We start from the raw sequence: 20,064 nt of genomic DNA on the forward strand, positions 1-20,064 counted from the left end.
GATAATTTTATAGAGACTTAGTAGATACTTAAATTAGCGTGCACTTTTTTTAGACGTGATGCACTAATGAGTTTTAGTGGGCGAACGGCCGAAAAATTACCTTCCGTTCTCATAAATGGGAACGCCCGTTCCCATATTTGGGAACTCCGTTCCCAAAAATGGGAACGTTCCTATATTTGGGTACTCATGACCATAGTTCCACCTACTGAACCTAAAGTGGCTTTCCTTGGTTGCAAGCAAGGTTTATATATCCTTATGGTTTATATAGCCTTGGTTGCAAGAAACAAGTGTAAAGGCCTGGCTACACTATGTGTTTTATGCGTGCGTTTTTAGCGAGTTTGCATGATCTGCGTAATATCGTTCTAGAAAGAAACGACATTACGTTTTTGTTGTTTTTCATATAAACTGTAAATAAATATAAAAGTTTTATTAACTTTTAAATAAATATCTAAGATGTTATATTAGTAATAACTTTTTTTCTAGAATGATATTAAGCAAATCACGCAAACTCAAACTCGCAAAAAACGCACGCAGAAAACGCATAGTGTAGCCAGGCCATAACGTCTGCTTTACTAGGTAGTAGGTACCACAACCCAGCAATGCATTGCAATCATTACATTACAGCCATTACAAGATTTATCTAATGGGGGTTTAAAGGTAAATTTTACTTGAAAATAGTTCATCTATTTCAAACGCCAACAATATTACAAAATCGATCACATCACAATCAAGGCTATACGCATATATAAAACATTTATGTTCAAACCAAGGCTCAAACCAAACAAATCTAAACATTTCAACAAATATAAACAGATTTAAACAAATCAGAGCGCTACATTTCAACTTCGAACTAAATGAAACTTGAAAATAGAACAGATTATTACATATTTGTTTGTCTCATTAGCGCAGTATACGTCTGATACTCGAATTACTTCCAAATGAAGAGAAGTACTACTTTACCTTCCCCAGCGAGCTTCATTCTCGGGAGATCGTGGAAGATCTCACGGTGACTATGAAGATCTGAGCTGGGTTTTGCCCAAGTCTTGCATCCAACGAATCCAACATTGCACTGCAGGGAGAATGGAGTATGGGCCGTCCGTTGTTCTATATACCCTGGTATGGGCCAAATGACACGAGTCTACCACTATAAGTCGTAAGCCAGGCCGTTTTCTATCCTTGGCTACGCTCATGGCTTCTGAATTCCGCAAGGCCGTCTACCGCGTACCTACATTGTTGATGTGCAATGTGCATCATAGCATCATGCATGACCCTTGTAAGAGTACGAGCACCAATAAGGTTGCCGCTTCAGTATTGGCAGGCTTCTCGTTAGTCGTTATTTCCTATTCACGGTCCAGACTAATCCAGTATAATTAAGGGGTGCGTGACAATGATCTCACCAACGCCAGAACTAGCTCCGCTTGTTTTTCAATAGAAAAACACAATTCTAACGAATAGTGTTTGTCTAATGAAGAAATAACCTGCGGTTACAGAGTTGAATGAACGGCCGACAGGGGCAATCGCGGTATCATAGGCTTTGTTAGGTAGAGGTAGATACGGCCGATACGGCGTAGACTGGCAGCCGAGTGAATTTTGGCACCCAGTGGCCAGTGAAAAGCGTGCGACGATTGAAAACCTGAATAGTATTTTGAACAGCATCGATGACATTTTATTTTACATTTCAATGACAATGCGAGGAGGTACACATGAATGTTCCATATTGTCATTTCTCACATTCACCAAAGGCCATGATGCTTCTCACTAGAAGTTCATATGACATTATTATGAATTTACGAGCATGACATATGTTTATGACCACAAATAAAATGAACATAAAGCACTACAAAGTGCACATACACTTACAAAATGGCATGTAGCTGCAAGCATGAACAATTACTGTCACTTGGTGCCCATAAGCATCAGCATTCAGCACTAGTCGGGCACAGCTGGGCACCGGGTCCGGTAACAGTCTACATCAATTGCTGGTTTGCAAGTTAATGGTACACAACACTGAATATGCGCCGGACACCAGTCGTAAAGCAGTTTAGTTCACCGGCAATTCAGCACAACGAGCGGACGAGCCGTCCAATCCCGACCTCACCACACCGGAGCGGGCGCGGACAGCCCACCGCCCTCCATCTCCGCTACCTCAGGCACGCGTACTGGGAGCACTCGACGCTGACGAAGCTGCCCACCGGCTGTACGGTGACGCCGCGCTGCTCGACGGGCGCGTGCACGCGCACCTGGCGCATGTGCGTGTCGCGCCCGTTCTGGTGGTTGGTGATGACGGCGATCTGCAGGTGGTAGGTGCGCAGCGGGCGGTCGTCAGCGCCGCGCAGCGCAAACACCAGCCAGCCGGACGGCTCGGAGAGCTCGCGCACCTCCAGCTCACGCAGGTCGTGGAAACTGGTGCCCGCGCGGATCGACACCCTGCCGACGGGGGGGGGGGGCAGTCTCAGTTCTGGAGTGAGGTGAGTGGAGAGTCGAGCCAGCCGAAGCACTTAGGGGCCCGCCAGCTCTCAAAACATTTTGAGATGGAACAAAAACGGATTATCAGTCATCGATCGATATCGGTTCCTCGCCAGTCGTCAGGATCGCCACGACGAATACCAATGTGCTCGAAATACGTTCTTTCCACACAAGTGGCTCATGACTTCATGAGTACTTTTGCTTATTTGCCAAGCCCGGCAAAGTTCAGTGAGATCAAATGATTGCTGACCCGATCAGCGTAGGGAAAGCCTATTTCGAGTAACACCGGGGATTTAGCTTCCATTATTCCGCCCATTAGCTTCCGACGGAATTAATGATCGATGACTTCTGTTTAGTGATAGAAGGCTACTTCCAAGCTGGGTAGATTTAACAAAACTCAGCAGCATAGATTTGAAATCCTCTGTAGAATTTAGTATGTTTAAAACATTAGACTGAGCAGTGAAAATTTTACATGCATACCTGTTTGGTGTGTAGCTCTCATCCTGTTTGAAGTCGGAATAGATGCACACCTGTTGAACGGTGGTTTTCCGTTTGAACTGGATGTTAATTAGATGCGGCTGCGGACCGTCCGACTGCCAGTAAGTCTCCAGCGAGAGGTCTCTCAGCTGGTCAACGCCAAAACCTGATCGGCAGCACATACAGGGAGAAGAACGTTAGCATTGCCTTTAACATAACTGACATAATGTATATCAACACAGTCAATTCTGCGATATGCAATGAAAAGTTTGCTCGACTAAATAAACCAGTCAGCAAGAACGAGGCGATCAGTTGTTTACGAGGAAAATCTCGGTACGTGTGGCCCAAACCCAAGATTTCTTTGCGCCCAGTCCGACACACTCCCACAACACTTCAATAACTTCATAACAGCTGGGCCCATTGCACTGAAACATTGAGCATGTCGCGGTAATTGGGCAGTGGGAACCCATCACACTGTTGTGTATAGCAGTTGGGATAGCTCCAAATTCACATATGAGTGGAAGTTGCGGTGGGCCATTCTGCGTCTCTGCATCTCTGCGGCCGGGAGCGTGTGGGCGGCCGGCGCCCCGAGGCGAAGGCGCGTCCGGGCGCCGGATCGCCCACCTGCGCTCCATGACGAACCGGTCGTGGGGACTGCAGGAACAGCAGCTCCGGACGGTGGCCAACGGCTACATCAGAGGAGCCCTCGAGTATGCGGCATCGGCATGGCTACCTGCCACGCCCCCGGACATGCCGAGCAGCTGGATCGCGAGCTACGATCGGCGGCTCGGGTGGTGACCGGCTGCACACGCTCAACCACTCATGGCGGAGGCCGGACTACCAGCCGTTCAGGTCAGGCGATGAACTCTGGCCACCGGGACCCTCTGGCGAGATCGCTACCTGAAGAGGACCCGCTGCGAGTGATCGCCGACCAAGACCCCCCTCGCCGACTGAAGTCGACCACTGGGTGGAGACGCCTAGGGAGAGAGGCCCTCCGAGCCTGCCACCTGGAGGATGTGACGGTGGAGGAGCGCCTGCAAGTGATACTCCCCTCGTGGTCTGACCCGGGTGCAATCAGGGTGGTGTTTCACCGGTGATAGCAGCACGCTGCTATCACACGTGTCAAATTGGGTTTCCATGGAGACGTCAACAAGCCCATTGCTCCAACACTACCACAAGTGTGACGTCAGCGCATAGCAGCGTGATGCTATCACCGGTGAAACACCACCCAGGATATCCCCGAACATGAGCGGGGCAGCCCGCCAGGACGCCCCCGCCGCGATTCGTCGCCAGACCGCCGAGATCTACCTCGCCACCTTCCCAGAAGCCGCTACCTGGATCTGGAACGATGGCTCGGCGGAGGGCGGCACGATGAGCGGCGGCGGCGGCGCCCTCCTCATACTCAGGAATGGGGAGGCCAGGGAGATCAGGTTCGCCGTTCAGGACCAGGGAGCCGTTCTGGAGCGAGGCGTGCGACGAAGCAATCGCGATCAGGAAAGAAGCTCGCGCTAAGGTGGCCGCGCCAAACCATACCGCCGAAGACGTCCGGGAATACCAACAAGCAAGGAAGAACGCGGACACGGTCCTGCGCGAGGAAAAGACAAGTTTCCTGCGCAAGCGCATCGCGGAACTGGGGCCCAACACCGACCTCTGGAGCCTCATCCGCACCCTGGACGGACGCAAACCACCGGCGAAACCAGCAGAGCCCCTCAACCGCGCTGGCCCACCTGGCCGCCCAGCTCGACCAGCAGTGACAGATAGGGAGAAGGCCAACGCCCTATGCCAGGCATATGCGGCAGTATCCCGGATCCCACACAACAAACAAGAGGATCGCGACATCAAGCTGGAGGCGCGCGCTGCAGTGAGTGCCTGCGCATGCGACGCCCAACGCAGTGGACCGTGCGCGCCATTCACACCCGCCGAACTCGACGCAGCCCTGGACAAGCTCCAGAACGGGAAGAGCCCGGGACCGGACGGCGTACCCAACGAGCTGCTGAAGCAGATAAGCCCAACAGGCAAGACTCTCCTCCTGGCCCTGATCAACAAGTCCTGGACAGCAGCGGACGTCCCGGCCAGCTGGAGAACAGCAGAAATCGTAGCCATCCCCAAGAAAGGCAAGCCGCCGTCAGAGCTGTCCAGTTATCGCCCGATCAGCCTGCTCTCCACCACAAGCAAGCTCGCAGAGCGGATGATCCAGGCCCGGCTGCAGCACTGGCTCGAGACGAGAGGGAAGCTCAACCCCAACCAAGCCGGTTTCCGCAGAGGTCGCTCCACCATGGACCAGCTCGGCCGAATATCCCAACAGATATTCGACGCGTTCGAGGAGAAGAAACCTCACCGGGCGGTCATGGTACTGCTGGACTTCGCGAGAGCCTAAGACCGAGTCTGGAGGGCCGCCCTGCTCTGCAAGATGGCTCGGCTGGGAGTCCCCGGCTGCTTCATCAAGTGGCTGAGGGCCTTCCTGTCGGACAGGCGCGCCCGTGTCCGCTGGGGCGCTGCCCGCTCAGACCTCAGGGTCTTCCAGGAGGGCCTCCCCCAGGGCAGCGTGCTGGCGCCGCTCCTATGGCTGGTCTACGTCAATGACATCGACGTAGCAATGCCGGAGCACGTCTCGCGGTCCCTGTTCGCGGACGACGTGGCGCTGCTGGCATGCGCCCCCACTGCCAGAGAGTGCGACGCCCTCCTCCAGCCCTGCCTGGACGCGGTGGACACGTGGCTGCGACGCTGGAAAGTCATGCCCAGCGTGACGAAGTGCACCGCCACCCTGTTCACTCTCGACCCAAGAGAGAGCGGAGGGAAGGTCAAGCCGCACCTGACGCTGCGCGGAGAGGAGCTGCCCTACTCCCGCAACCCGACCTTCCTGGGCATTAAGTTTGACCCCCAACTCACCTTCGCGGACCACATCGACGACCTGAAAGCCAAGATGTCTCGACGGAGGCGATGCCTACAGGCACTGGCCGGTAAGACCTGGGGAAGCCACCGCCGAACCATCAGAGCGGCCTACATCGGCTATATCCGGGCCCTATTCGACTACGGCGCCGCCGTCTTCGGGACATACGCCGCCCCGTCGGTAAGAGGACGCCTCGAAGCCGAGCAAAACAAGTGCGCCCGCGTCATCACCGGCTGCCTACGTGCGACCCGGAAGGACGCCCTCCTGGCCGAGGCTGGCCTCCCGACACTCTCGCTTCGGGCCCTACAGCTGGCAGGCACGGAGTACCAGCGTGTAATCCGTCTGCCCCCGAGCGACCCGGGCAAGTCCCTCTTCCGAAAGGAGGTACAGCCGCGCCTCCAACACCGAGCCTACAAGGCATGGCAAAGAACATGCAACGACGCCACCGCCGCGGGAAGACCACCGCCCAAGCCACCAGACGAGACTGCAGCACTCCCTCACCGACCGTGCCTCAGGAGGGTCGGCAAGTGGCTCGCCGAGGAGGCAGGAATCGAGGAGCTCCCGGTGGAGCCCATGGCGTTCTACAGCTGCGACCCGCCATGGCTGGGCCACCGCGGCGGCACCACCTTCAGGGTAGACCTGCCCGTGGCCACCCGCCGGTCGGACCCGCCTGCAGTCCGCAGGGAAGCTGCCCTGCGAGCCATTGCAGAGCTCCCGCAACCGGATATTACTATCTGGTCGGACGGCTCGGCTCGCGGCGGGATGGAACAGGGCGGCGCAGGCGCGCTGATCCAGTTTCACCACCACAACAATGAAGAAACCGTGCGCGCTCCTGCAGGGGCGGTCTGCTCCAGCTTGAGAGCAGAGCTGACCGCCATGCGCGAGGCGCTCGCGGCTGTGGCCGGCCTGGAGGAAGGGGAGCTGGCATCAATCAAGTCGGTCCGCCTCCTCACCGACTCAAGGTCTGGGCTTCAACTACTCGGCCGCGGCCCAGCTAGCCAGACCATGGCTCTGGCCGCCGAGGTCTGGAGGCTGCTGAACACCCTCGCCGAGAACGGCACCGAGACGGTGCTCCAGTGGGTGCCAGGCCATGCCGGGCTGGACGGCAACGAGACCGCCGACCGCCTGGCTGGCGAGGCCGCGGCGGGCGACCAAGATAGCGCGCCGATTGACCTATCGAGTGCGCGGGCCGCCGTCACGCGCCATGTCCGGGAGCTGTCGCGACGGAGGACAACCGCTGCCCACCCGCACCCGGACCCCACGCCTGGCCACGACTCCCTGGCGCGCTGGGGGTCGGTGACGCTGTCCCAGCTGAGGACCGGCACATCACCGCTGACGCGCGACACGCTCTACAAGATTGGCCTGGCAGCCAACGACGAATGCCCCGCGTGCGGGGAGCCCGACAGCGTGACGCACCTGCTGACCGATTGTCCGGCCTATGAGGCGGCCCGCCGCCGCCGCTGGGGTGTCGACCCTCGCCTGGTCGACGTCCTCGGCGGCCCGGCGGCGAGGGTCGTCGACTTCATCGAGGGTGTCGGGCGGACCGAGCCGCCGCTCGACCCGCCTGCGCCGCCGCCCCCCTGAGCGGGCTGGCGGCGGGATGCAGAAGAAGAAGAAGAAGATCAGGTTCGCCGCAGGACGCCTGTGCTCCAGTGCGCCGTGCCGTGTCGAACTGTGCGCTATCAAAGCAGCGCTGGAGGAGGTCAGTAGCCTGTCAGGTGCTCCGGCAGAAGGACCCGAGGTCCTATGTACCGACTCCCAGGCGGCGCTGTCCCTGCTGACCGGAGGTGCGGGATCGCAGACCACCCTGATGGGCGCGGCGATCTGGGCCCTGCTGCTCAGCATCTCCGCCAGAAACCAAGAGGTGATGCTGCAGTGGGAACCAGCGCATTGCGGCATCCCCGGTAACGAAAAGGCGGATGAGCTGGCGAGAGAAACAGCCGGCCTCCAACAGGACAGGAGGCGCCAGCGGATGTCCGTACCATCACGGGCGCCGTGGCCAGGACAGCTGCAGAGCCATGGCGCAAGTAATGGCCGGACTCTTTCTTCCGGCGAATTTGGGGAGACCGGATGCCAAGCCCGGTCTCCGGCGTGACCAGGAGCGAGGCAGTGGATGTGCACCAACTGAGGGCCGGTCACTGGGGAATGGCCCGCTAGTATCTCCACCGCATCAGCCGCCTTCCGACGAACTCGTGTCCCGGGTGCCCTGAGAAGGATTGCCCAGCGGCACGCTGCATCGTGTGCATTTGTGCAAGGAGGAGGCGGACACACCGGCGCACGTGCTGCTCCGGTGTCCGAGTCTCGCCGGTCTCCGTCTTCGGTTGCTTGGCAACATACACGCGGAGCCTACACAGCTGCGCGACGGCGACGTCGTCGCGGCCACAGTGTATATAAATAGTCGCGGCCTTGGTCCGCGGCTTCAGGAGCCATCTGGAGCCGCTGGCTGACGGGCGACCCTAGAGGTCACCCAGGAGGAGCAACAACAACAACAAGGCGCGTTCGTAGCGGAGCGGGGTGTGCTCAGTGTCCGGCGGGGGGGGGGGGGTTCGAATCGAAACTGCTGTGTCGGACAGCAGTCATCCAGCTCGAGCAGGTTTCGCACAGGTGTTGATGTGAGATTGTGATGTTGCTCACAATGCAGTGAAGCCAACCAAGGCATTTGCTTTACTGCAAGGTCTACAGATGTACACATTGCAAGTGCCCCTTCTTACCAAAGATAAGAACAATGATGATAATGACTTAGGGCTCTGAGACTGCAGAAGTCATCAGAACCCATGATAACAACTAACAAGAACAATTGGGCAATCTCACTTGAAGTCAGAGTGCCATTAGGGACCAGTGAGAAAGGTGGCCAAAAGAAGTCAGTTGGCCACTCAGTTTGCACATGCAAACCCATGTAAATCTTCTTGCACGCACTCACAATGTATTCAGTTTACAATAACAAGCAGGGTAGATCCCTGACCCAGCTTACCTGGCTTGCATGTAGAGAGACTCCAAACTGCTTGATTACCAACTTCTCGCACTCTACCAAGGCGTTCCTCCTTGTATGGGTCATACTCTTCAACAGCTTCAGATGGAAGCATTGTTATCATGTCAATCTAAAAAGGGGACCAGGGATAGAATCACATGAAATGGCTACCATATATCTGATGGTGCTGTGAAGTCAACTGTAGATATGTGCTCATTGACACTAAAACCTCAACATTTCCATGACTCAACCATTCAAATTCTGTATGGTTCAAGCAATTCAAAGAGGCATGATGGAAATGCAGTGAGCTGATTGGGTAGCACCTCAAAAATAATCTGACTGGTGCTTTCCAGCTCAAAAATGCATGTGCAATAACTAAACATTTCTAAGAGCCAAACTGCAGCAAAAGCAGCAGAAATAGTGCACTGGTGCATGTAATCATTCACCAAACTTGTCTAGCCTGCAGTAGTATTTGATATAAATTTCATATCAGATTTGAATGTGTTAGCTTACAGCTTACTTGAAAAAGGAGAGCCCGGGAAATGACTGAGAGCCCTGCAGTTCAGTCCTTTTCAACATGATTGCAGTTCAGCCATGAGCCAGTCTGAGTCAACACTTCGTAACCAAGAATCAAAGTCACTGGCAGTGACATCACAATAATCCCTGCTAAGGCCTGATGATCATACCTCATATATCCATATAGGGCATCAGTACTAGTAGCGGCAGAACACCTTCAATAAAGGAGGGCACTGTCGACTTTTGGTCCCATTCTCTCCATGCAACACCCATAGGGCTAATGTTAAGATGCCAAAATCAAAGGGGGGCACGGTGCCCCGGTGCCCTCCCCGTTCTGCCGCCTACGTAGGGCATGGGGTTATTGGGGATTCAGGGGAAGCAAATCAAAATGCAAAAATTGGAGGCAAACTTTGAAGATGTAAGGATGGATTTTGCTGATTTGTATTGTGATTTGAGATTTACTGGCCTCAGCCTGTGGAAAGTGAATTGTGGGACAAAAGCACATGGGACAAGATTGGTGAACTTCATAGAGCGTCAAACTTTGATTGTAGCATTGCGGTAAAAAGCCATGTATATGTGAACAATAAAATAAACAGGTAGGCAATTGCTCACAAAACTCGAGAAACTCATTTTTCAAAACTCACTTCCAAAAATAATTCATATTTGGAAGCAGGATTACTCTACTCTTATGACGGAATCTCTTCATTGAGTGTTAATTTGACAAAAAACGAGTTTATTTGAAAGCAAAAAAACTTAATTAAAACAAAAGGCATTAAGGTATTTTTTAGGCTGATAATGTTGCGTTCATTTAAAATTGTATTTAGTTCAATCAAAACTATGAAAAACTGACGGAGCTGCTTTACGTGAAAATATTTTCCCCTTATCTCCCCGATCTCTCCTTTAAAATATCGCAGTAAAGGTGAACTTCAAAAATGACGCAGCTGATATGAAATCTATGTGGTATTGTGTTCGATGTTTCTGCTCGTGTAGACAAGAAGCACTCGTTGCCACGCAACCTGCTTCTTTTAAAGCAAATTGCTAGGCAACAAGCTGACATTTGTAGCAAAATTGAAGATTTTCGGCTCTTGAACAGCGTTCACTCATCATGGAAAACGTGGCTTGCATTGAGCTGTTAAGTGTGACGTCACGGTTCCAACAGCTGACTGCGCTAATGCTGTAGAGATAGGGGATTATCTAGAAAGGTGTATTGTGGCGATTCAAAAATTGTCCGACCCTGATTTGGAATTTCTTTGGAAACTTAGATGGATGAGTAACATTTCTGAAATTGATTTGCTTCAAGTTTCATCGAAATTTGGCTGAAAAAGCCCAAAGAAGTGTGAGGCTACTAAATTCACAATGGTGTCAGCATTTGTGGCGCATATGTGACATTTGGTGAAAACCACGTGAAAACAATATTACGTTACGGACATTTGCACGTTTCTGGGCTGCAGGCTGTGTTTGACGTGTTTGGGCATGGTATGAGCTATCATGGCCTTCGTTAGTGTTGCAGCCATAGGTGATTTTTTTCAAACTATGTCCAGTGTGATTGAGAAGGGTGAAAGAGCATTGGATGGTGGCAAAATCCGATCCATTGCCCTGCAGGATGGCAAATACATTGTGGCTTCTGTTGAGGCCAGCATGAAGAAAAGGACCTATGATGTTCAAGTGAGTATTTCTTCATGCTTGTGATAGGCATTTCAAGTAGGTACTTTATGAAATCTGCCTTCATGAAATCGTGGCATGAATGTGGGAACAAAATTGCAATTGCAATTGAGAATGAGGTGAATGTGGCAAAAGTACCGAGTGAACATGACCAGAGGTAATAATTACAGAAACATTTCATTATATATTTTCATTCGAGTCTACATACTCCATAGTTCTTTATATTATCCCCATGTGACAGGCATCTTGCATTATCTTACCTTAGCAAAAGCTGAATAGGAAAATTGAGATGCCACGGTAGCAGACGTAGCACGAGCTGCCATATGCCCCAGAATGCATTTTGCTAACCAAATCAAAACACCTAACCAAAGATACGTAAGTTGACCTACAATCTACTTCCTACAACCCACAACCTTGAACCTACCACCTTCAGTTTGTGGAGGACCTGACCTCCTCCAGCCCGGAGTGTAGTTGATGTTAGCTTGGTTTTAAATTTAAGTGTATAGTAAAATGATAGATCAATTGATCTACTTAGCAAGTGTGCGGCAGACTTGTGTGGCATCCTGTGCAACCATGTACATTTAGTGGAATTAAATGGATAGGAGGGTTTTATAAGTTGAAATGGAAATGGCAATTTGGTTTAGGCGATGTATCTAATCTTCAGTCTCACTTCATTCAAGATCACTCAAAGAAATTTGCTTTCAAATTTCAGTTATTTGTGTTTACTTTTATCAAAGCATTCTATGAGGCTCTATGAATATAAACAGCTGCAATCAATTGTGCTCATTTTTGTGAACTTATTTTCATGATCAACATTTCACTTGAGTGAAACGTCCACTTTGATATTAATTGAATATGGTTTGAACTAATGTGTTAGAAAAATATCATGCAGTTATTTAATAAAAATCTGAATAAGGCTTGCTGATTACCTGCTGCAAAGGTGTAAATTGTTGTTAATCTGTGTTTCAGGTCACTGTCGAGAACAAGAAGCCAGTGGATGGAAGCTGCACATGCCCAAATGGTCAGCATCGGTGCTCCCACATGGCTGCCATCCTTCTGTATGCACAGAAGAACTGGTCGCAGACTGATCGGCAGTGTCAATGGAACCGAGGATCCAGCAACGCGACAATGTTGAAAGCAAAGGAGATGTTCCCCCAGGAAGACAGTTCTTTGCTGGTGAGCTCTGTCAAAGAGGACCAACTGGCATGGCTGTATGACCAGGTGAGGGAGCAGCCATGTGGGCTGGCATGGCTGTTGGCTCCAGAGTCTCAGCCTTCCCCAGAAGAGAAGGTACCAAACATCGACAGCATCCTAACTAGTGCTGAGTTTCATGCATCAGCTGACAAGTCCCACTTCCTTTTAGCAATGCTGTCTCTTTCAAAGGAAGAGATTGCAGAGGTGCAGAGGGTGACCAGTGGTCAGGTCAAAAACCCCAAGTGGTTTGTTGCTAGAAAGGGAAGGCTGACATCGAGCAACTTCGGCCTCGTCTTGAAGGCAATTGCCAGAGGAAGATACCCAAAGTCACTATTCAAAAGGCTCCTTGGTGGCTATGACCCATCCGGCAGTGCAGCTGTAAAATGGGGACGAACCCACGAAGCAGCTGCAAAGCGAGCGTATGAAAATCGCACTGGAAAAAAGGTGGAAGAGAATGGGATTTTTCTCTCTGAAGATGGTATGCTTGGGGCCTCTCCAGATGGTGTAGTGGGGGATACACTCCTAGAGGTGAAGTGTCCGTGGACACACAGGTGTCGAACGATCCAGGAAGCTGTGCAAGCAGATGGAAAGTTTTTCTTGGACGAAAACCTGAATCTTAAAGAAGATCACGATTACTTCCACCAGGTACAGGGCCAGATGTGGTTAAGTGGCTTCACCAAGTGTGACTTTGTTGTCTGGACGACTCGTGACTTACACATCGTTACCATCGCCAGAAGCGTTTCATGGACTGTAAACCTAGAACTCCTAAAACAGTTCTATAGGGTCCACATGGTGCCGAGCATCATCGGGTCCGCTTAACCTGCAGGGCTCATGCCTGCTGGGCGATATGAGATTTGCCACTGTGATGTAATGTGTGTCACTGTACAGGTGCGCACCAGGCTGGTTGTCGTGTTTCACTTTCAAACGTCAAACTGTGTGTAATGTTCAGGTGCGTAAGTAAATGTGTGTCACTGTACAGGTGCGCGCCAGGCTGGTTGTCGTGTTTCACTTTCAAACGTCAAACTGTGTGTAAATAATGCAAATAATAAACATACATGTTTGTGGACAGTTTTATTGACAAGTAAATGTCGCGTACCACAGCGCACAGCTGAAACAATTTCCAGATTATCATACTTCCATGACAGCTATAACTCAAGAAGTGTTTCATCAGACAGTGAAGACATTAACATATTGTAGTAATGCAAAAAGTCCAGTACACTCAGATGCCTCTATTCACACCCGTACCCGCTCGTGTCCCGGAGCGCACTGCCCGGCTTCACCACATTAGCCTAGATCATACCTCTGTACACGTCATATCACGTCATATCACGTCATTCTGAACCCTAGACAAAGGCTGATCAATTTCTCCCTCCGCCGACTCACCGTCGCCATAAGACCCTGGCTCGCAATACGACGCGCACCATCATCGCTCGAACCACGCAATGACTAAGACACAGACTACACCTCACCCTGATCCTCAAGATCATCACTTCCGCTGCTGCTGTTTAACGCATCAATCGGCACCACGTGGCCGAAGAAGTCAGGCGGCCGCCGATTACGCTGACCTCGGCGCACCACCCTTTCGCCGCTGTCGCTCTCAGACCGGCCGCATTCACCACCCGCATCATCAGCCTCCTCCACCGGGCGCCCCGGCGCGCCATCGCCCTCATAACCGAATGTCATGACGATCGGGGACCCGGCACGGTCCTCCTCCGCTTCCTGTGGGCCCCCGCTGCCCCGGTCGGGGGTCCGAGGGCCTGCTGCTGGTCCCCCGGTGTCACCGCAGTGGCGGAGGTCTCTGATGTGCCAAGGCACGCCGCCCACTTCAACCACCTGCGGCGACACCACGCCAGACACCGTTCCTCGAACCGACCGCTCGGTGCAGCGGGTGCCCGGCCGCCTCACCCACACGGCGTCCCCCACCTGGAAGTCGCCCTCCCGCCGGGCTGGCGGCCGTCCTATCACGGCCTCCTCGGACGCTCCGGCGGTAGCTCTTTGTCTCACGGCGTCCCTCACAGGGTAGCGGTAGATGCCGTTGGCGGGCGCCTCAGCCGCCGTCCCGCCGTCACGGGGCGTGATATTGTACAGGTGCACGGCCTCTCCGATGCCACACTTCTTCCGCGCCGCGATCACTTTGACACTGCGGTGGTTCCGCTCCACGATGGAGTTCCCGCTGGGGCGATGCACTGCGCGGAAACGCAGCAGCACTCCCCAGCGGGCAGCGAAAGCGGCGAACTGACGACTGCGGAAAGCGGTGTCGTTGTCCGCCAGAAGCTCAGCCGGTGCGCCTCGCTCCGCGAACACTTGTTCGAGTTCACTCGTGACTGTCGCCGCGTCCGACCGCCGCAGCAGCCTCCACACACAAAACCGTGACGGGCCACAGTCTATCACCGACAAGTAGGACTGACCACCGTAGTGCGTGACATCGATGGCCAGCCGGTCCCACGTCCCCTCCACAGCCAGCGACCCGTGCCTCCAGGTCACCGGCGCCGGGTCAACCGCGCGGCAGACGTCACAGGCCGTCACCACTTCCCTGACCACTTTCCGGGAAATCGACGATGACACATCCCGACGCGCGAAATACAGCGTTCGTCGGACACCCGGGTGACCCGCCCTGACATGTACGTCAGTGACGGCCTGTCGGAAGTCCACGGTAACGGCGCCGCCGCCGTCTCCCACTTCCGATCCAACCACTGCCGCTGCTGCCACTGGCTGTCCATCGCTCGGCCGCTGGTCCGCTGGCTGCGAGTCCTGACGCAACCACAGGGACGGCACTCGGGTCAGCGTGTCCGAACGGTTCTGAGACGAGCGGACTAGAGACACGGTGAGAGAAATGCCCAGCTCTGCGACCAGCTGCCTGATGACGTCGACCCGCCGGCGGATAAGCATCTCTCCATGTGCCTTGGTTCGCAGTCTCGCGCGCCCGCTCAGAGCGTCGCTGACCCACCGGTGAACAGTGGCGGAGTCCGTCTTCAGCTCGATGGTCTTCATGTCCCACGCCAGGGCCAGGTTGATGCCCCGCACGGCGGCGTCGAGCTCCGCCATGTTGATGTGGGTGGCCTCGTCCCGGCGGAGCCAGCACGCGTCCTCGATGACGTCACCTCCCTCGCTCTCCAGCACGACGCCGGCGGCTATCGAGCTGGCGTCCGTCCACAGTACGGCGCGGTGCCCAGTCACGCACCACTGCCCACGGGCCGGGTCCTCGCTCGCCAGTCGCTCAGCCACGTGCTTCAGCTGTTCCCGCAGGGCCGCGTCGTGTGTGACGTCATCCCACCCGCGTGTGAGAGAGTTGACACGACGCTTCAGCCACGCTGTCGCTGGTCTCAGCCAACCGCAGACCGGCAGGTGCGCCACGATACGACCACACCATGAAAACACGGAGCGCCGCGTCATTGCCGCGGGCGGTGAGCCGACTGGGTTGTCACGCCTCCAGGCCAGCCCACCCCCGACTGGCTCCACACGCAGTCCCAGCAGCCGCGCTCCGTCCGCAGCCCGCTCCGGCGGCTTACACTGGAGCCCATAGCTCGCGAAGTGGGCGATCACGCGCTCCGCGCTCACCACGTCCTCATTGACGCACAGATCGTCGACGTACGGTATGACGGCGCCCTGCATCACTGGGTCCTGTTGCAGCACCGTCCGCACCACCGCCTTCATGATGAGAGGCGCGACGTTGAGCCCGAATCCGACACGGGTAAGAGCGTACCTTTGGCCATCAATCACGACTGTCTGAAACGGCCACAGCCGACGATCGGTCCTGAGCTGCAAGTACGCCCTCTTCAGGTCGACGACGGCGACGTTGGCCCCGTGCCGCCGCCATTTCCTCAGCGTGTCGGCACATACGTCAGCGTCGGCCGTGTGTGCCTCCACATGGCTGTTGAGCTCGCGGCAGTCTAAGACTGGTCGTACTTTAGTCTTGTTCTGCTGTTCAACAGCCATGAGAGGGATCAGCCCGCGCGGCGGCCCGTCCACCGTCTCGTCGTACGGCTCCAGCCAGCCGTTGTCGATCCATGTACGGAGTTCAGCATCAAACTCCTGCCGTGCCTCGGCCGGCACGCCGTACTGGGGGACACCGTTCCTCAGGCACCCTGGCTCCGCCCCGTTCCGCCACTTCCACGCCACCGTCCAGTGTTGACTTTTCGCGTCATAAGTGACCGTGAAGTCTCGCTCTTCCACGGTCAACGCCGGGGGCGTCACGGCGCTGCATCGCGGCGGCACCCCTCCCGGGCCCGGCACGGCCACGTCGGGCCTCTCGCTGGCACCGAACACCACATCGTCCGCCGCCCGCACTGTCACCCCGCCCAGCGCCGCGATGCCGGTCATCCCCACCAGCATATCCACGCCCAGTGGTTTGTCCGGCACTACCACGGCGCTGAGCGTCACCGCGGGCCCGCCGCTCTTCAGCTGAACCGCCACCTCCGTTACTCCGCTGCTTGGCAGCCGGGACCCGTTGACGGCCATTACAGTCACGCCGCACCGTCTCCAGCTCGCGCAGCACGACTCGTGGATGATGGTGCAGCTGCAGCCCGAGTCGATAACAGCCACTCTGCGCTGCCCATTCACCAGCAGCTGCACCGTCGGTAGCGCGCCTCTTACTCTTGGGCTGCCCGAGAGGAGGTTGGCGCAGACACCGCCTCTCCTGACGCGTTTCCCGGCATCCGTTCCGGGCAGCGTGCCGCGGCGTGTCCTGGCTGCTCGCACCGGAAACAGATGATGTCCGCTCTCCTCTCCGCCCGGCAGTCACGAGCGAAGTGACCGGCTCGACCGCAGCGGTAACACCGTGATGACGCCGGCGTGTGGCGGGAACGGGCCGGCGCAGCGGCGGCAGCGGCTGCAGCGACGGCATTCTCTGCCATCAGCGCCCGAGCCCGCTCCACCAGCTCGGCCAGCGTCAGGCTCTCCATGCGGCAGCCGGCCCTCAAGGTATGCCTCGCCGCATCCGGGAGACCGGCCACGAAGCCGCACATCAGCGCCGTGTCGCCGAGCCCGCCGAACAGGGAGGCCAGCCGCCGCAGGTCTGCCAGGTAGACGTCGACGCTCTCGCCGACACGAAGTCTTCTCGCCGTGAACTCCTCGTACGCCTGGAACTTATCCACAGCGAACGCCCGCAGCAGGGCAGCTTTGACGGCAGAGTACTGCAGCTTCTCCTCGGGCTTCAGCTGCTGGTAGACGCTGAAGGCTCCGCCGGTCAACCGCAGGGGGACGACGGTTTGAATGTCGGACACTCCGCGCAGCTGACAGACGAGCTCCGTCTTATCCAGCCACTCTTCCACAGAGGCGTTACCGCCATCGAACTCGGGGATTAGCCGCATGTCCAGCGCCGAACTTGCCACAGCGCTTTCCTGTGACATGGTTGCCGAAATAGCTTGTAGTAATGCAAAAAGTCCAGTACACTCAGATGCCTCTATTCACACCCGTACCCGCTCGTGTCCCGGAGCGCACTGCCCGGCTTCACCACATTAGCCTAGATCATACCTCTGTACACGTCATATCACGTCATATCACGTCATTCTGAACCCTAGACAAAGGCTGATCAATTTCTCCCTCCGCCGACTCACCGTCGCCATAAGACCCTGGCTCGCAATACGACGCGCACCATCATCGCTCGAACCACGCAATGACTAAGACACAGACTACACATATCAAACAGTTCGCAAACCAGTTTAGGACAAAATGCACAGTTTCCCGCGATAGTACTCCGGACGTTGGTGAGAAAAACACAGACAATGCTATTGACTTACTTCAATTGATAACTACGCAAACGTTGCATCTAACAGGGTGACACCACTAATAACGCGCAGTTTGCTACCCGGCTTAAGAGGACATGTTGCTAAGTTTCTCGTGGCTTATGATAGGGCTCTGGGCGGTGGTGAGGAAGGCACAGACACGAACTATATTGTCTATCATATTCCTATACTGGTGGGGTATGCCATCTAAAATGGTGTAATACTTCAGCCGCTGAATCGCGCGCTCAACGTGCACGCGGGCTTCGGCAACTTCCCTGTTGTGCATCACCTCTTGCTTGGTGAACTGAGGCTGAAATAGATACGCAGGTGTGTTGACGGTGACGCCATCAGGTACAATGTCCTTGATAGGAAAACCTTTGTCAGCCAGGATGAGGTCGCCTGTGGTTAGCTGCTCCAACAGGCCGCTAGTCTCCACGATGTGCTTGTCAGAGGCATTGCCGCCGTAAACGTCACTGACAAAGTTCACAGTGCCATTGGGTGCCACCCCAACCATGACCTTGAAGGTGTTGGCAGCTTTGTAAGCACTGTAGGTGCTTGAGCGGCCCTCACAGCTATCAGGTCGCTGAATCCTAATTTCTGTGCAATCAAGTGTCGTCCTGCAGTGCCTGAACTTCCTGAACGATGCTGGCATAGATTGAGAATTCTTTTCTCTACTAGGCATACCCTTCCCAAAAATAGGCTTGAACAGAGCCTCAGCGAAGATGGACACAAATGTCCTGAAGACATTTGTAACGGTGGCTACACTCTTGTTAAATCTCACGCTTAGATCTGTGTGCCCAAAGTTGTGTCGCAGTTTCATCAACACCAGGAGAATTTGGTCCTCTAATGTCATCGTTGTGACCTTGAAGGTGTGGTATGTAAAATCACACATGCTCACATATGTGACTAGGGTTTCAAACATTGCTCTGCTCAAACTAGTATAGTAAGTTACTAGCTGTTCGCTATGGCTAATCTGGTTGTAGCAGAACCTCTGCTGCTGATAAGCTGCTGCAGTTTCAAGTCGTTTGATATGCTGTTTGAGAAGGTCGTTCTCGGCAGACAACATGGCCTCACTATGCACAGGTGGTCCAAGGACAGCATCTTCCATTTCCACAGCTGCATCTTGTCTTCTGTTTCCAGGAGAAGAGTGATGGGGTCTGGTATCATCAGGCAAGTTGATCCGCTTCCCTTCATTCCATGGAAACCTCACTGGACCTGCTTTTTTGCCATTAGGGAAGTGCCACGAACAGATCCTTGTGTGTTCAGTAGGGGTGAAGTTCTCCCTCCTGCAACAGAAAAAAGGGATTACATGATGATTTAGATTAGGCATGCATGATTAGGATGACGCAAGTTACAAGCCCTTCAAGTAGAAAATATCCACAAAAACAGGTTCGTGCGATTGTTTCTGAAATGAAGCTTGTCAGTTTATTAATAATTTTCAATTTGAATGTTACAAAATGTAAATGTTTCAATGTTCATATCCAAAACATACAACAGACTTGGTAAATATATTTGTGCTATGACTACTGTTACTGCTATTTATTGAGTACCTATGCACCATGCACAAGTGATTGACGATCAAGGCTCCGAGTTAACCTTGTGAATCATTCCGTAATGATGCCCAAAAATAAATATTTATTATTATCTGATATTATATACACTTTTATAGCTTTTATAGAAATAGCTAACAATAATTTGATGTTTTTATTAAAAGGTAAGATGCCATATTTCCCTTGCATGATTTATGGAAAAGATTTATGATGGGATTTATGAAAGCTTGACGTGTAAAATATGCTGATTCTCAAAATTCTTACTAACCTTATCGCACGAATGTAGCGTTGACGGATCAGTTTGTTGCTGGGAAACCTGTAGAACGCATATTTGTTTTTGTCCCCTGACCGGTTCGTACAGCCTGGGACACAGCAATTCACCATACTTATACTTATACTTATACTTATAAAATGCGGAATTTAGGAAGGCCTTTTGGCCTCTTGGATCCGGACGTGACGAGCTTTGTGTCAGTGTGTCACTGCATCAGTCGTTGGAATGTATGGTGTACTTGGCGTGAGCCCAGTGTTCGTCAAGCCTGGCCTTGAAGCTATTGACTGAGGGCGCATCGACGACAGCGGATGGCAGAGAGTTCCAGTCGTTCAGGACTCGTATGCTGA

At 53.8% G+C, this 20,064-nt stretch overlaps 3 protein-coding genes and 1 long non-coding RNA gene across 11 annotated transcripts; 2 read left to right on the forward strand and 2 right to left on the reverse strand.

Annotated features, from left to right (window-relative positions):
* Positions 1-1,648: 1,648 nt before the first annotated feature.
* On the reverse strand, positions 1,649-10,212 carry LOC122368437 (anaphase-promoting complex subunit 10-like). Of its 8 annotated transcripts, none has more exons than XM_043342358.1 (4): positions 10,181-10,212; positions 8,805-8,931; positions 2,947-3,109; positions 1,649-2,427 (listed from the first exon to the last, which is right to left on the reverse strand). In XM_043342358.1, the coding sequence occupies exons 2-4, from the start codon at positions 8,923-8,925 to the stop codon at positions 2,142-2,144; spliced, it is 570 nt and encodes a 189-aa protein (XP_043198293.1). In that variant the 5' UTR covers positions 8,926-8,931; positions 10,181-10,212; the 3' UTR covers positions 1,649-2,141. The 8 variants fall into 8 exon arrangements, with proteins under 8 accessions (XP_043198293.1, XP_043198300.1, XP_043198292.1 ...); XM_043342365.1 differs by having other exon boundaries at positions 10,168-10,193; XM_043342357.1 differs by having other exon boundaries at positions 9,930-10,188.
* Positions 10,213-10,741: 529 nt separating this feature from the next.
* LOC122368426 lies at positions 10,742-13,237 on the forward strand. Its single transcript, XM_043342337.1, has 2 exons — positions 10,742-10,982; positions 11,949-13,237. Exons 1-2 carry the CDS (start codon positions 10,806-10,808, stop codon positions 12,990-12,992), a joined length of 1,221 nt encoding a protein of 406 aa, XP_043198272.1. The 5' UTR covers positions 10,742-10,805; the 3' UTR covers positions 12,993-13,237.
* A 394-nt stretch (positions 13,238-13,631) lies between these two features.
* On the reverse strand, positions 13,632-16,631 carry LOC122368425. The gene has a single exon (XM_043342336.1). It carries the CDS (start codon positions 16,629-16,631, stop codon positions 13,632-13,634), a length of 3,000 nt encoding a protein of 999 aa, XP_043198271.1.
* A 2,014-nt stretch (positions 16,632-18,645) lies between these two features.
* Positions 18,646-19,143, forward strand: LOC122368430. The gene is made up of 2 exons (XR_006254240.1): positions 18,646-18,765; positions 19,037-19,143. It is a non-coding gene; the product is annotated as an uncharacterized LOC122368430 (long non-coding RNA).
* The last annotated feature ends 921 nt before the right edge of the window (positions 19,144-20,064 follow it).

Source organism: Amphibalanus amphitrite, unplaced genomic scaffold (assembly GCF_019059575.1).
Source record: "Amphibalanus amphitrite isolate SeventyFive unplaced genomic scaffold, NRLGWU_Aamphi_draft 000947F_arrow, whole genome shotgun sequence".
In the NCBI taxonomy this organism is placed as follows: domain Eukaryota; kingdom Metazoa; phylum Arthropoda; class Thecostraca; order Balanomorpha; family Balanidae; genus Amphibalanus; species Amphibalanus amphitrite.

Bases quoted from the DNA above. Each gene is read 5' to 3' on its own strand.
- LOC122368426 (XM_043342337.1), top strand. From the start codon at position 10,806: ATGGCCTTCGTTAGTGTTGCAGCCATAGGTGATTTTTTTCAAACTATG. The intron at 10,983-11,948 runs GTGAGTATTTCT...TCTGTGTTTCAG, and splicing joins AAAGGACCTATGATGTTCAA to GTCACTGTCGAGAACAAGAA.
- LOC122368437 (XM_043342357.1), bottom strand. The intron at 3,110-8,804 runs GTAAGCTGGGTC...GCTGCCGATCAG, and splicing joins TCTCTCTACATGCAAGCCAG to GTTTTGGCGTTGACCAGCTG. The intron at 2,428-2,946 runs GTATGCATGTAA...CCCCGTCGGCAG, and splicing joins GAGAGCTACACACCAAACAG to GGTGTCGATCCGCGCGGGCA.
- LOC122368425 (XM_043342336.1), bottom strand. From the start codon at position 16,631: ATGGCCGTCAACGGGTCCCGGCTGCCAAGCAGCGGAGTAACGGAGGTG.